Source organism: Bipolaris oryzae (genome assembly GCF_000523455.1).
Source record: "Bipolaris oryzae ATCC 44560 unplaced genomic scaffold scaffold_35, whole genome shotgun sequence".
NCBI lineage: Eukaryota > Fungi > Ascomycota > Dothideomycetes > Pleosporales > Pleosporaceae > Bipolaris > Bipolaris oryzae.
The window spans coordinates 73,846-89,718 of record NW_006911311.1 but is presented as its reverse complement, the minus strand read 5'-3'; the positions used below and the strand labels follow the sequence as shown (position 1 = coordinate 89,718).

The 15,873-nt window shown below is 47.3% G+C and overlaps 6 protein-coding genes across 6 annotated transcripts; 4 read left to right on the top strand and 2 right to left on the bottom strand.

Moving 5' to 3' along the window:
* Nucleotides 1-124: 124 nt before the first annotated feature.
* Nucleotides 125-1,927, bottom strand: COCMIDRAFT_35070 (uncharacterized protein; the record flags this gene model as incomplete). The annotated part of the gene is made up of 3 exons (XM_007687894.1): nucleotides 125-1,333; nucleotides 1,390-1,619; nucleotides 1,669-1,927. 3 exons carry the CDS (start codon nucleotides 1,925-1,927, stop codon nucleotides 125-127), a joined length of 1,698 nt encoding a protein of 565 aa, XP_007686084.1.
* Nucleotides 1,928-6,398: 4,471 nt separating this feature from the next.
* On the bottom strand, nucleotides 6,399-7,001 carry COCMIDRAFT_24704 (uncharacterized protein; the record flags this gene model as incomplete). Its single annotated transcript, XM_007687878.1, has 1 exon — nucleotides 6,399-7,001. One exon carries the CDS (start codon nucleotides 6,999-7,001, stop codon nucleotides 6,399-6,401), a length of 603 nt encoding a protein of 200 aa, XP_007686068.1.
* A 296-nt stretch (nucleotides 7,002-7,297) lies between these two features.
* On the top strand, nucleotides 7,298-7,868 carry COCMIDRAFT_3637 (uncharacterized protein; the record flags this gene model as incomplete). The annotated part of the gene is made up of 2 exons (XM_007687868.1): nucleotides 7,298-7,324; nucleotides 7,383-7,868. The coding sequence occupies 2 exons, from the start codon at nucleotides 7,298-7,300 to the stop codon at nucleotides 7,866-7,868; spliced, it is 513 nt and encodes a 170-aa protein (XP_007686058.1).
* A 710-nt stretch (nucleotides 7,869-8,578) lies between these two features.
* On the top strand, nucleotides 8,579-9,875 carry COCMIDRAFT_90268 (uncharacterized protein; the record flags this gene model as incomplete). The annotated part of the gene is made up of 3 exons (XM_007687913.1): nucleotides 8,579-8,699; nucleotides 8,755-8,936; nucleotides 8,991-9,875. 3 exons carry the CDS (start codon nucleotides 8,579-8,581, stop codon nucleotides 9,873-9,875), a joined length of 1,188 nt encoding a protein of 395 aa, XP_007686103.1.
* Nucleotides 9,876-12,895: 3,020 nt separating this feature from the next.
* Nucleotides 12,896-13,273, top strand: COCMIDRAFT_50240 (uncharacterized protein; the record flags this gene model as incomplete). Its single annotated transcript, XM_007687912.1, has 1 exon — nucleotides 12,896-13,273. A coding segment is annotated over one exon (378 nt), but the record flags the coding sequence as incomplete, so codon positions are not given.
* Nucleotides 13,274-13,668: 395 nt separating this feature from the next.
* COCMIDRAFT_35068 (uncharacterized protein) lies at nucleotides 13,669-14,876 on the top strand (the record flags this gene model as incomplete). Its single annotated transcript, XM_007687893.1, has 6 exons — nucleotides 13,669-13,699; nucleotides 13,858-13,912; nucleotides 13,960-14,030; nucleotides 14,073-14,500; nucleotides 14,555-14,703; nucleotides 14,759-14,876. The coding sequence occupies 6 exons, from the start codon at nucleotides 13,669-13,671 to the stop codon at nucleotides 14,874-14,876; spliced, it is 852 nt and encodes a 283-aa protein (XP_007686083.1).
* Between the last annotated feature and the right edge of the window lie 997 nt (nucleotides 14,877-15,873).

Genomic DNA, 15,873 nt, shown 5'->3' with positions numbered 1-15,873 from the left:
TGTGAGATTGGTTTTTTTTCTTTTTGGGTTATCGGCAACAGCGAAATAGGTTATTACTAATCGTCGTAAGAGTGGGGATTTTGTTGCTACTTTTGTTGTACTAATCCATCTAATTGTTGTATGTTTATGGCTGTGGAGATACTTTCATCTCAGGACCCCCTTTAGATGCTTCAATATCTTTATCCTTGGTATAGCTGCTCGTCTCGCATTCCATGTCGACTCCATCTAGGTGTTCAAAACCAGTAACGACGTGCGAGATGAGCGTATCTCGTTCGGGGAAGAAGAAATTAGCAAAGTAGTATAAGAACATGGAAAGAAAGAAGCCATAAAGCCAGTTGAAAGTGAAAAGGTTCCGAAGTCCCTGTGTAAGCTTTAGGTCCGGATTGACTTTGTTGGCTAGTCCTGGTAGCAAGGGTATGATTGTGACGAACGTTGCTACAGCAGCCCGCCAGTTGATGCCATAGCGGCCGTATCGATAAATGCCGCGCGGGTCGTACAGGGCGGGGACGTCGTACTTTCTATGTTTGACCAACCAGTAGTCTGTAAACAGCACACCCGCCATTGGTGCCATGAAAATCGCATATGCGCTCATGAAATTCAAGAATGCTTTTCCCGATGCGACGATGATCCATGGACATAGCGCCCAGCCACCCGTGAAGGCTACCAGAATGGATCCTCGTCGCACATTGAAATATCTTGGTGCAAGTGTCGTGACATCGTTGGCAAAGGACACAGCATTGGCGCTGATGTTCACGCTCAGTTGGCCAATCAGCCAAATGGAGGCACAAAAGAACGCTGCTGCTCGACCGCCCGGTGTATCCATCCAAGTGTCGATGATCTGAAGCGGTGTCCAATATGCCTTGCCCCAGAGTTTTTGTGCGGCAGACGCGGAAACAATACCCATGAGGGCGACCATGGTTTTGAAAAACGGAATGACAGGAAGTTGCCAGTATTGTGCCTGGGGGTCTCTGCTGAAGCGCGAAAAGTCGGGAATGTTCACGGCGAGCGTGCTGTAGCCACCGGTAATGCTAGTCATGCTTGATAGCCATAGCCAAGCTCGCTCTGAACCATGCACAGCCGGTGGACGCGTGAAGAAAGTGCCATTTCCGCCAGCTTGAACAGCTACCCAGATGGTCATACCAACGGCGACTGGCGGCAGCAAAATTGTCTTGACCCAGAACATGTATTGCAGTTTATGGGTAGGGATGAGCAGGAACGGAAACTGAATGAGCCAGTATAGAAAGTACGAGATCATCCCAGCTGTAGTAAGACCAACTGATTCAGGGAGATGATTCGCCATTGTCCGGAAGCTGGGCCATATCGAATTGATAATCTGTTCATTTCTTGTTAGACTTTGGAATTGGGAGTAAGATAGTACAAGTAACTTACTGCAGCGACACATGTACCTCCATTCGCTGTTTGCACCCCAAACCAGAACATGGCCAAGACACCCCTACTAACAACGGCAAAATAGCTGAACCAGTATCCGAAGCTTGCGCGCGATGCGATAGGGAAAGGGATGTGGAGATTCGAGCCTATCGCTCCGTTGAGCACTGTTGGTACAGCATTGCAGAGGGCTGCCACGAGTACAATCAGTACAGCATCGGTTGCAGTCAAACCTGCTATAATCAGCATGCAATCATACTTTTCTCAAGTCATGTCGCGTACCTATTGTCAATATGGCCGAGCCAGAGCTCCATGTCGAAATCGTGACTAGATCACTAAACCAATACGTGATGAAAGCGCTTTTGCCCCATGTGCGCTTCTCCGGGGGAACCGGTTCCATATCCGCATTCGTCCAAACATAGACTGGAGCGATGCTGCTGTTTTGTTTGGGTAATTGCCAGCTCGACGGCTGCGTGAGGCGCAACTTTGCCTTTTCTTTTGCCGCATGACTGCGGTTGCTGAGAGAGGTTGCGGACAACATCGTAACTGTTTTCGCATCGAGAAGATGGAATATCTCAGTCTATATCCGCACCGAAGTCGCATCGTCTTAATATGGCGTCGAAAAGAACCGGGATGCTGGTTGGTATGTTGAGTCGATAGTGGAGATAGTCGCTGCTATCAAGCCCTATCAAGCCCAATCAAGCGAAAGATGGGACTGGCCTTATCATCTGCAGCGTGGTGATTGGGGCGGCGACTTTTGGACCGATAGTTGACGAATCCACATATTTGTGCATGCAACTGCGACTGTGTAATCGTGGGAGAGCATAGACAACCGTTACATGTGGGGAAGATCGGATACTGTACTGCAAGTGTATGAGTGAACGCCTCCGAGACTCGGCCGATTTGGCGCTACAAGAGCGTACGGCGTATGACTGCCCCTCTTCTCCCCGCAGTAGCTGTCAAACAGATCTTTTAGGGATTCTGGCTATGCGAAATGCGAACTTATTTTCCATTGTATGAACTGGTCTTGTCATATCAACCCTGTCATGAAGCATGTTCGCGGGTGCAGGTTGTGAAAGACAAATATAAAGTACGTATCGAAAGCTGGTACTGTGCGTCAACGATAAGAAGGCAGGGCAATAGACAGTACTTCATATGAATTGGGCAGAAGGATTTTCGTACCATCTACATCGCGAAATTGACTGAGGCAAGTTGAGATGCTTTAGGGTTTTGTTCATGAAGCTGACATGGAATGAACTATCCTCGACACTAATGCTGATGCTTTATTAAGTCACACATCGCTCACTGAACAGTCAAAAGATACAAAAATCAACGAATAGATATCAGTGAATCATATGTGCGAAGAGATTACTTGGAAAATCATCGGAAAATGAACTCTTATGAATTAAAGAACTCCCATGAAGCATCTACTGTTGAATAACTTTCTTACTATACGCCTTCATTTCTTCATCCCATTTAGTGAAATTACACCCCAGCTTGAAGGCATGCAACTTTCATTTGCGATTATTTCATAGTCGTCTACAAGCTGTGGGTTCTTTCGCATCTAAGCCATCTGGAAAAGTAGGCGCGAATATCTCCGTGTCTTCCAAGACCCGGAGGCTTATCACGCCAATGTTGACCGCGGCACCACAGACCTCGCGCATTCTCGTTTTGGTCTCAGGAACAATCGTGGCCTGTTGGGTCTGCAACTAGTCGTGGTATGTGACTGGTAATTTTAGGCGGACTTACATCATCGATACGACTCCATCCGTTTCTGCGCATCTTCCAAACGGTATCTGTTTATCAATCCTGATTCCTCGGCTTACCAAATTTGAATGTAAAGTCTTTGCCCATTGTGTTAGCGCACCGATGTTTGCGGTATAAAAATTGGTAACTGCGGTCGCCAGTGCGACTTCAAATGCGTCAGGCAACGCCATCTCGCCCTGGTCTTCATCAGGGATTTGAGTTTTTTTCGCTCTGGGCGGGAACATGTGCAGCGCAAGCCGAAATCTTATCAGGGGTTTGAATGCGCGCTGCAAGGATATAGGATCTGGTGTCTTTTTGTCAACGCAGACTGAGAGAAGATTTGGTTCTGGATTCGCTTCGAGCCGCTTCCTCAGTTTAGAGTGATTGCATACAAGAGGGAAGCCGCCGGGATGGGATCCGAAAAGAATCGCTATTCGGGCAGTTGGTGGGGCAGTGGCCTCGAATATCGCACACCACGATGCTTGTATAGGTTGCACGATTGCGTCACTGAAGATATTGAGTCGAAACAATGTCAGATACATTTTTGGAAATGAATCCCTCGTCGAGTGAGGAAGGAACTTGGGGAGATTTACGATTGGTTCTTCTCGCCCACAGGGCACGAGATCTAAGGACTGGCCAAGTAGTGTTTCGAACCGCCATTGATCTTGGAGGTCAGCTCTTCGGCTTCGCTCAACCTGCATGGCCGCAGTGGTCGCCGTCTCATACAGTATGCTAGTGCTGAGCACGGAAACTGGATTGTCACTGATGAAATACATGATTCCTGCCATCCTGGGAATGTCAGTTGGGAGCACTCCGCCTTGATCAGCTATAGTGTCTGTCGAAGGGGAAGGCACTACAAAAGCCAAGTGTATATACCAGGCAAAGATGATGAGTAGTGGTCGGTAGTATGTGTTTCAAGGTGGGTTATCAACTGTGAGTTTCACTATAGAGAACACATACGCCAATGCTGTCGTTGCATCCCTGATCCGAAGAAAGTCGAAACGATATGGTTGTCCAATTAGCACCTTGGTAAGATTGAGCGTCTCAACCGGATCAGGAAAGGCTCTTACTCGAACATGGCTCAAGCTATTGTCTGTCAGCAACGTTTCGTCAATTTGGATCCCGGCTTCCTAGTGCTTACTTTCAGCCCCTGTCATCTCTAGAGAAAAAAGCATCCAAAAGGCTTCTCACTGGCTGAACGTAGTGGTCAGCAATTACCTGAAGATCTGGAATTCGCACCTAGTGTGTTGAGCCACAGATAAAATCCGGCCACATCAGCGTACATGTCGTCTATAATGCCGAGAACTCCAGCTCCAGCAGGAATTGCTTTTGTATTGTGGAGGGGTACATTTTTGTTAAACCTGGCATTGCCGTGAAAGGCAATAAAAGTATCCCATGGGGCATTCAGGGTATGGAATATAAAAAAGCGGTTGATGTTGCAGATTCACAACAGACAAGGTGCTTACTGAGACTTTGAAGTAATTAGGTCTCCCATGGAAGGTCATCACCTGCTGTGCTGCTCTGCCATTTTTCTTATCGGCTGTTTAGATCAAATGCTTACTGGCCAGCACAAGCTACCACTCCATATTCCAAACATTGTACGCTCCGCAAGTCTCTTAGGCAAAATAATGCACAACCGTTCATACCTGTGGCCAGAAACAGCGTTCCTTTCGCTCCAGACCGTCCATTTGGAAGCCGTGGCGTTCTGCATCTAGAGGACCTAAAGTGCATGCACTGCAAGAATACGCATGAACTAGCTGTCACATAAACGCCTAGTGTTCATCGAGAGCTGTAAAATCAGGCGAATGTACACCAAAATGGCCCCGCATAACTTTCAGTCGTCTGAACGGTGAATCGAGATCAGCCTTGAGACGCCTCATCGCTGCTCATTAAACCCGACATAGAGAAGCTGATATAGTTCATGACGGCAGGGGCAACTGCGCCCTTGTTCGGTATTTGGGTCTAGAATTTTAAGTGCTATATAAGGACTGTCTGTCGCGATCCCAAGGCCTTGGCCCGCTAAGAGTCAGTCATGATGGACAAGTAAAGTCAACTTCCCCGGCCGACCTCAATCACAGCCACAAAACTCTATTGTTTGTGACTGGCTACATTAGTTTCTGTCAAGCAACGGACTGGTCCGTCTTTACACGACACACTTCCTGATACTCCGCAGCGTCCTCGGTACTATTCTCAATCTAAAGGAACCATGAACTGATCTCATTCATCGCGTCTACGAAGTTTCAAGTTTCATTTATTGAAATTCAAAATCTCAGAAATCAGGTTCTTCTGGTATTAGCTTGTCCAAAATCAACCTCCATTAGCCAACTTCAGGCGCTTCCTCAATCTGCACATCATGGTCAGTGAACCCAGGGCTCCCAGATGTCTTTAGCACTGTATTAAATTTCTCAGAGCAATGGATAATCTGCCAGTCGGCCTAACGGAAAATGTGCGTTACTCGCCCGCTTGTTGCCCAACAACAACGTATTTGCTTAACTTCTTTGATAGGGCGAACAATCCAAAATCCAACCCAAACATGGTCCCAAAATATTATGCTCTGATCGGAAACTTTCCTACGTGGCTGGAGTGAACAAATAAGAAGGGGGAGCTTGATCTGGGTACGTTTTTCGACCCTATCAAGCCAAACTTGGCAACCTGCTTTGATGTCAAAGGACTCAAACTAGTCATCAGAGAGAGGAACCAGGGAAAGTATCTGTTGGAGGATGAAAAAAACGGAGTTCATTACATAGACATGGCAGGCAGGAGATTGTTCAAGTCCGCAGAAGATATGAATATCGGTCGAGCAGTACGGAAAGTGCTCGAGGGGTGGGACAAAGACGATATCCGACAGTAATTCGCCAGTGTGTCGTAGATTGAGTTTACCATGAATTGATCAGTCATCTGATCCTTGAGAAATGTGACTTTTCGGAGATTCATGTCCAATTCCAAATGCTAGACGCCCTTTGTAAGACGAATTCACCATCCATTGCGTGTTCAAATGTCATTAAACCATCTTTTCTGTCTTTGAGGTCAGCCACAACCCTTCATATAGATTTCAGTTCCGTTGGATCGATGATAGTGCGGGGTTCTCGAGCGCTGATTGAGATGCAAGGCTCTAGTAGGCCGTACTATGTAAGCCGTGTTCAGTCGTGGAAGCCAGGTTGTGTAGAACCCCTCGATGTCACCGACATGTCCGGAACACAGCCCAAGGAAGAATTTTCCTGGCCAAGATTGGCTCATGCAGGCAACTTGTCTTGATCACCAATCAGCTACACACCTCTCTTAGCTTGGTGCGGAGTAAAGCCGCCTCCCGTAGTGATAGTAAAACCACCCACGGTAGTTAGCGAAGACACGAGCTCGGTAGACGCAAATGAAAGCGTCTCATCTAAGTAGTTGACGGTCAGAGATGATGCGGCATTGGTGGTGCCATCTTTGGAGTCGGAGCCTAAAGTGACAGACGCCTTGGCCACTACCTCTATAGTGGCTTTCGCAATGACAGCCACAATACCATCCTCACTCAATGAAGGTGTAACCGGCAAATAATTGTACCCGCAGATAGCGTACAGCTGGTTTGGAATCTCCCAACGAACAACGTCACCATCGTTGGGCACACCCTTGGCCGCGAGGATGACATGAGTATTGACAGGTATATCACTTGGCTCTGAAAGTGGCGGCTTAAGGGAAGATGTGTGGTTTTTGCTGGAGATGAAATTATTATGGATAGCGACCGAGTAGCTATCACGAAACTCTCCGATTGCTTCACCATCAGAGATCTGTACCCTCGGAGTATGCTTAGCCATCTTCGAGACGGATACGGTACGAAGCAAAAAACAGTGTCGGGATGCAGGATTTAACCCCGTTCGCATATCCATCTTGACAGGGCAATGACTCTGTTAACCAGTTTCTTCTAGGCAGAACTGAGCGACGAGCTGAGGAATCTGGTTGGTACCGCATGTACATAATAGGCTCCCTCAATCTCGCTTGGGCGATGCAATGGCGGCCCGCAGATTCTTGTCCATGCTTAGTCCTCGCCCTACATCCTGCAATCACACATGCACATAGCCCCCGGGCCAGGCTCACTGAGTGTCTCAGCTACTCGCTTCTCATTCAGCCACTTCAGCCCTCTTTAACCATTGCGGCTTCTTGACTCGCTTTCACCGATACCCCCATGGACTACACGCTGCCTAAGCGTCGCGTCAGCTTGAGTCTCAGGTGCTAAGAAGGTTGAGCTGGGAAAGTTGAAAAAAGACAAGACCGAAGTAAAGGGGACAATCTTGAATTATGTGGTCAAGGACGGAGTTCCACAATGCGGCGATGGCGACCACCCAAACAAAGGCCAAGTCCAGGCCTTCAATATCATCGTAGATGAGTTTAATGCTTCGAGGCGAAGACAAGTATGTTTTCTCCACCGATCTGCTACCCTGTTCAAAGTTCTGATAGTTGACAACTTCACAGAACGCTTCTCCATTGGTCTCGCTGGATCAGCTCAGGGCATCGGCCCCAATGCTGGTCCCTGCGCCATTTTCACACCTGAGCCCAACGCGGGTTATCAGATCCAGCCGTCATCCAAGTTCTACATCGCTTTTGGTGACTTCCGGGAGGGCGAGATTATCGATTGTGTGAAGAAGTCAAAGAATGCTTGCATGGTGGACTTTACCAAACTTGACCATGCAGGTACAACCGAAGTTATGATCAACCACGACACTGACAACATCTTGACTATCCAAGCTGATCCCTGATTTCTACGGTAATCATTTGAAGGGATGCCCAACTATGTATAGTTCGATCTCTATGTTATGTAGATAATCCATCCATTTTTTTGTGGTCAATTCACCTCAAGTACTATATTAGCTTACCAAATTTGTGAACAGTCTAACAACACTACTGCAGAATCAGGGAGTACGTTGTAAACTAAGTTTAGCTTAAGAAGATTCGAATCTAATTCCACGGCGATGCCACCATGGATCACTGTCAGCAATGACGGAATGCATGTACATCTTCCAACTGTGATGGTATAGGAATTATCGGCCGGGATTCGTGAAATGGGGAGGTAAGTATTCGGCCGAACGATAGAATGCTGATAAGATAACGCCCCCGCAAACGATGGATCAGGGACCCTCTAACACAGTTGTCTTCACATGTTTATTGCATGGATCTGCAGCCCAATGCAGGATCGTTTGACATGAGTTTAGATAAGGCCCTGATAACACTCAAAGCGTATGTCGGGTGCGTTAGAACAGCTAGCACGGTGACAACGGACAAATAGGAATCGCGCACGACTCGAAAATATAGGTATGAACAACTCCATATTTCGACAGCTTGATTGTATGAATGCATCACTCTTAATTTCCATTACGTTCGGAAAGAATTTCCAATCTGTTTCCTAACACGCCTTGAAGAAGAGTAATGTCCGTGGACTGACCCACCAGAAAACATAATCACTGCAAACATGTCACCAGCCCGTCTAGCGCTTGAGTCGAACTTTGAGGTCAAGGAGATGACGAAGAACATAGATGAGAAATACAACTTTGGTGCAGTAGTTGAAGAACTCGATCTTGGAAACATCAGTGGTATTGTAATAATGTATCAGAAGACTTATCGAGAAACCCTAACGTTGGTGTGTAGATGCCGAAGTGAAAGCTTTATCCGAAGCTATCTGGATACACAAGCTTGTAGTCGTAAAGGGTCAGAAAAACCTCACACCTATCAAGCAGTGGGAGCTCGTTACTAGATTCGACCCCAAAGCTCCACAATTCCACTCTCACGGTGACGTAAAAACGTTTAGCAAACAGGGTGGACTTCTATCGGTATGCATGGCCTCATAGAGATCAGATACAAAAAATTTCTAACCTAAGATGCAGAAAGGAAGAGATGTCTTGGGCATACCCGGTGCGGAGAATGTCCGTCTAATCGGCAAGGGCTACCAAGGAGAAGACCATTACGGGCTTAAAGATGTTACACTCAAGAAAGGTATTCTTCACGTATGGCACGTTAACGTTCCTACAAACGAAGAATACGAAGCTGGTCATACCCGTTTCCAACGCTGGCACATCGACGCACCCCTCTACGCCCGCGACCCAGCCTGGTTCACAACGCTCCGTTGCATCAAACGGCCCACAGCCCCAGCCCTAACCATCCACTGGGACGACGGCAGCGGCCAAACCATGGAAACGGAACCCGGTCTCACCGCTTTCATAAGCAACGTACAAACCTACGACATGATGACCCCAGAAGAGAAGAACCTCGCAGACCACTCCTGGGTCGAGTACGCCCCGTACCCCTACCAATGGATGAGCGACTGCAAAGGCCACCCCAACGGCCTCGGCGTGGTAAGTCAAGGCAAAGAAAAACACCTCGCAGACCTCCCACCTTATGACGAAAAAAACATAAAACGCTGCCCAATGGTCTGGCTCAACCCCCTTACCCACGAACGCGCCTTCATGGTCCACGGCATCTGCGTGCGCCGCGCCTTTTTCCGCTCCAGCCCGCACGGAGAATCGACTGTAGTCGACGACGTGGCTGCAATACGTGACTGGCTGAGACCAATCCAGGAGCGCGTATTGAAACCTGAGTATGTGCTGTTGCCAAGGGTGGAGGAAGGGGATGTGGTTATGTGGGCGAATTATCAGCTTTTCCACTCGGCGGTGGACTATCCGGATCATTGGGGGGCAAGGTGTATGCACCAGGCTAATATTGGGGCGAGTGAGGGACCGAAGGGGCCGGTGCCAGTTCCGGACGTTGCATGATGGGGATGTTGTTTATATAGCAGGTGATTCATGACATTAGGGGCGGTCCAGTGTGCTAGATGTAGAAGTGAGGTTTTATACTGAGGATTTTTGTCTATGATTTGATCGTTATATATCGCGACACCGAAGGCGAATTACCAACAACTAGTCGTTTGAGGACTTTCTGGGAGCTGTACAAGCATTACATGACAGAATAGGTATTGGTGTTTTGGACGGCTTAGAGAGCTACCATCAAGATCTTGCAGTCGCAATAAGTCTGGCCGGGCATATCATGAGTATTATTCAAATGCTTTCCACGATGTCTGTACGGTAGAAAATCGACGTTCCTCGACCTTTCGTGGGCATCGACCATCGTGAGCTTGTTGAAGAAGATAATTAGTACACGATACAATCACAAGCAGTCATACAAAAATGTCGAGTTCATCAAGACATGCGATATAATCGTACATTACACAGTCTTGCGCATTAGTAAGCTTGCACGTGCTATAGGGACGTTCCGAGTATGTTGGGCGGTCTTTTGATCAGGCGAATAATCGCTGGTAAGTATAGAACACCGTGCTCACGCCAAAGCTACTTGAAATTAGGCTTTGTCATATCTTCGATAGACTTTGAGATGTCTGTAATGCGATCATTAACTGAGGTTTGTGAGTGGGCCATGATGGGGGACATAAGAAGGGACTTAAGTGGGGGAGTTGTAAAAGAATATCGTCTAGACAATAATATGATTAAGAGCGTAGCCACTCGCCTGCGGCGGGTTCCAGCGCAGCTGACGTAGCTTAACTAGTAATAAGCTATGCCTTGGCACGGATACTTACTTGAATATAGCGAAAAGCTAGCTGTTTCACGTTGACTAGTGCCGCCCGTATATAGTTTATGCTTAGGGCCTGTTTCAGGCTTTCTTAAATCTCCGTAGTTTGATACAAGTAACGAAGCCCAAACGGGTAGCTTTACAAAAAAGCAGATGTAACCATACAAACACGCCGCAAGAGTACATTAGAAAGTTGAAGCCGCAGGATCATAAGGATCGAAGTCGTCCAGGATGCTGAGGTGCAAATACTGCAACGAAACATTCCAGCGCAATGGTTATCTACAACGGCATTTGCTTCGGCACTCAGGTTTGAAGCCCTTCACGTGTACTGTGTATACAGCAGCGGCCAGCGACAGGGGTCTATTTCCCCTATGTTGCGCACTAGCAGCCTTCCGCCAAGTGAGCCTTTAGTAGTACTTACCGAGAACTTTACCGAGCATGGGCAACGTCCTGTCGTAAGACCACCTACTCTTCCGATAGGTCCGGCGCCAGCATCAACCTCCATCGGATCAGGCCCACAAGCATTGGTCACTCAGCCGCCGAACAATTTCCCCGTCACGACTGCATTGAGCAGTTCATTAGCAGAAGAGGCAAATACCATGAGCTGGCTTTCCATCTTCACCATATCGGATCCCGTTGGCACGGAAGAGTCTGATGTTTTTGAGGGCTATTTTCCACACGACATGCGTTACGCGGATGAGATATCACGCAGTCTTGGCTTCCCATTTTTGTGGGCGCAGCCCCTCGAGGTTTCTTCTCAGGATCTGGATACTCTGGGACAGGGAACATCTAACTCCTATATGCCCAACGATAGCAGTCTGGTTGGCCTAGATACCACTGGATGTGCCAGTCTCATTGAATCCGGAATCGAGTCTCGTACCACTATCGACATCGACAGCAATGATTTCATGACACGTGCACATCTCAATGACACTCGCACTCATCCGACAGAAGTTTGCCCACCCTTTCCTGTGCTTCAGGAAGAAGAGTTGCAGATCGCTGGTGCTGAGCTCTTTGGCTACGTGAGTTCTACATCTTAGAGCGCGGGCATGATGACGAGTCATTCCTTCACTCTAGATTGCTTCATGCTTTCGTAGAGCTATACTTTGAGTATTTTGATCCCCACCTTCCGTTCTTGCATCCGATGAGAGTAGAGTCAGACGATCTATCGTGAACGCTTCTTATTGCAGTGGCTGCTATCGGCAGTCAATACTCTGAAGTCCGAGGTGCATCTGCGTTCACTATGGTCTTACAAGACCTATTGAGCAGAGCTACACATCTCAAAGTAAGTCTGAACATTCTGGGTAACGTCTCGATAGCTTACAAAACAGAACATACAGACCACTACAAAAAGACTAGATTTATCATTAGTACAGTATGTGCTCTTGCGAGATGTCGGGCTAATGTTTTCTAGCTCGCTTTTACACCAGACTGTTTTCCAGCAGGAGAAGAGTATGCTCATAACATTATGTCGCGGTCTGAGGATCCCCGCTGACTCTAGTGATGCTAACGAGTCTGCAATTGGCCAAGATCTATGTAACACATGGTTGGCGTGGCTGCAGGGAGAGGAAGTTGTCCGCTTAGTACACTGCGTACATGGTAAGTTCAATAGGAATGTCTTTATGAAGACGTGGCATCTAACATCTCGCTTAGTGATTGAGTGCCTCCAGCTTGTCTTTTTCGACCTGCGGCCGCTATTCAGACTGATAGACTTTACGCGACGGCCTCCGTGCAACGATAACATTTGGATTTGTCGTGACGCAAGACGTTGGAATCAAGAAAAGAGCAAAGAACAGCCAGACAGTGGATTACGGCGTTGTGGGTCTTTTTCAACAAGAAGCAGCGTTCTGAGTCTCTATGCCGACGAGAGAGCAATCCTGGATTCCATGCAATCGTCACGGCGGTTAAGGTCTCTCATAAGATCTAAGCCAGTTACGGGTTTGCAAGGGCAAGATACATATTCTGCTCGTAGGAAGCTATTATCCCTTGGAGCCCCGGAGGAAGACATTGCCTTCTTGGACGCAGTAATAGATAACGCCATTGTCCCTGAATCCCTTCCGATTCCCGGTATGGGATACAATGTGCAAGACCCTATGGTACATGTCGTCGCCATACTACGGGAAATTCCATTAAGTATGATCTACACTTCTGTGGGGTGGCAAGCAAATAATGTTGAGATGCAAGGATCGAGAGAGAGGTTGAAGTATATCTGCAACACCAGAGCACTGCACGGGTTTGCTTGTGGCACGCATCTAAGATTTACTCGTCCTTACGAAGTATCCCCTATCCTGCGTATTATTTCTCCTTATCACTTCCCATCGCTGTTAGTTATATCCTTCTTTACGATCAGATCTTACAAGGTCCAGCACCACAAGGAGACCTTCTCCGTCTGGACAAGATCGTCAAGAAATCCGACCTAGAGGTATGGACAAGCTGCGCCCAAGATGTCCGCGTGCATATTACCGGCATCGGCACTTTAGAAAATTCCGAGAGTATTTATGGATTGCTTGTTGATGTGGAGAAGATGCTGCGATCTCAGAGACCATGGCAAAGGATAGCTCGAGCACTTGCATGTTGTTTCTCACAAATAAGGTCCGATGGCGGGACTGATCATACCAGTGCTGCTTTCGCAACATCTAAGACGATTCTCGTTACTTCACACTCGCATCTACATAGGCAGGTTCGACGAGCAACAAACTTGGTATGCTTGTTACTAGCATTGAGATAACCATGCACACACATCATGACTAACCCCATCACCCGAACAGTCCAGCGTCTCCCGATGTCAAATGCAGTATTCAGTGGACGAACAATCACCGCAATTGCATCTGCATTTCGATCTACTAAGATACTGCACCAAAGTGTTTACTTTCGCACTGTCTGCATTTGGATTGCCAAGTGTTCATACCCCTTTACTTGATCGCAAAATTTGAAATCAATTAAAACCCCTCGTTCCGAGTACGCCCTACAACAAAAAACTTAAAAATGGAAGACGTTGCGACACTCGAATTCTTTGGTATGCTATTCTGACTTTCTTCTCCTGATACTGGGACTGTAAGCTAGTTACGTCCAATTCTGCGAAGCCACCACGATCTTTAGGTTGCCGCGAAGGGATTGACGATCTTGCACGATTCCTGGCTCGAAAAACCTGCGCTTAGGAAGAGACACTGAGAGCTCGGGACGTCATAGACTTAGATTACATTGTTATCTCGCATGCCCATTTCGATCAGTAAGAGCTCCTGTTCACCTTCTGCAACTTCAAATTAACTCGAATAGTCTTCCAGGGGCCGACCGTCTTGCTTTGAAAACTAGTGCTACTGTCATTGCAGATTGCGAGGCTATTAACTGTCTCAGGCAAGCTAGAGTGCCTGAAAATTAGCTGATTGCAGTTGCTGGAGGGGAACGTGTCCCTTTGTTCACAAAAGACATCCTCACCAAAGCTTCAGAAAACAGTATCGAATTCGCTCCCAGCCCGCCTCTTGCACTACCTAAGCCTCACGTCAAGTTTGCATCATTGGCTGTTCATGTTTGGCCTTCTCTGCATTCTCTAATGCTTAGAGTATCTCCTCATGACATCCCAGAGGTTTTCGATACCAATAAATCGGACCAGGGGGGTGGTGACGGCTACGCATGCTCATTAGACATCACGCAGCTAATTTGGTATGGCCTCTTTCGCCTGGAAGCGTTTATACCAGAAGATCACATGGATGCCGGTACTAGTGCCTTTTCCGATTATATACAGGATCGCAAGAAGAACATAATGTCACCTTGTGACGGTGGTAAGTTCATGTGTAACTTCATTATAGGTGTCAAGATCGTGCTGTTCAATACACATCTGGGAGCTTACGAGGGTTTGACGTGATACCTAGAGCCGAAACCAGATGTGGCAATACTAGGCGCAGGTGGTCGAGCGAATCTGAATGGTAGACCGTTTGTGGGGTCCGCTGCAGAGTTTCTCAAGCTTCAGACTCAGTGGCTCCACGAGCCTCCGCAGATCCTCTTCTGTCTACACGATGAAAGGCATGCTGAAGGTTGATTTTTGATCGAAGTCATACGCTGACATTCAATACTATAGCATCATCAAACCTTACAAGACCGACGTCATAGCTGCCAAAGAAGTTATAGAACAACATACTCGAAGCAAAGTGCTTGGTACCGAGCTCGCGACCCCTTACGTCTTGTTTCAGAAATAGGACCTATCATATGTACGTAGCTAGTATTAATGCATCCATATATATGACTTTCTTCACTCCCTCTTTTTTGATAGATGTTATCTGCTAGATTCGAGTATGAAGCGGTTGTGAGAAGGGAGGTCGAAGACCTTAGCAAGCAAAGCGCGCAGTCATAGGGCTATAGAAGGATGAGCAAGAATTCAAACAAAGGGACAAAAGGTTGTCCATCCATCCCGTCTGGCAATCATTATCTGCTTTCGGCCATTTGTTTAAAGATTTAAATTTTCCTGGAATGTTTTCACGACATACGTACAGTCCTGGGATCTGGATGTTCTGGCGGCGCTTCGTCAGCATTTCCTCTCAGACGTTCATCGGATTTTCCGATTGTCGTCTGCACGATTTGTAAGGATCAAGGCATGATCCCCCTGGCATGTTGCGATAATGCTCTGATTGTTTTGCGAATACAATCATGTCAGGTGGACTGCAGGCGTTAACATGGGTGCGGTTGGAAAGAACAGGTGTAAGGTAAATTACGAGACATCGCTTGAGGAACTACGTATAGAGACTGAACAGCAGATTTAAACACATTTTAAACAGGTTCAAACGAGCACTAACGTTGTGGATAAGCGAGCGCCGCAGGCAAGCGAGAGCCGCACCTCACCAACTCTACACACCTCTCCCATCATAACAAACAATGGCTCAACGCAGAGCTACTCTACTAGCGTCAAACGAAGCAGATATTCAGCTTGCTATTTCTTCTATTAATTCCTATCAAATACAGAGTAATCGTCGTGCTGCTGCTATCTACAGCGTGTCTGAACGAACAATCCGCCGCCGACGCGCTGGTGTAACTGCCCGACGCGATTGCCAGCCTAACTCAAAGAAGCTTACTAAGCTAGAAGAGGAGGTGATAGTTGATCATATATTAGATCTTGATCTACGTGGATTTGCTCCTACGTACGCTGCCGTACGCGATATAGCTAATAAGCTAGAAGAGCAGGTGATAATTGATCATGTA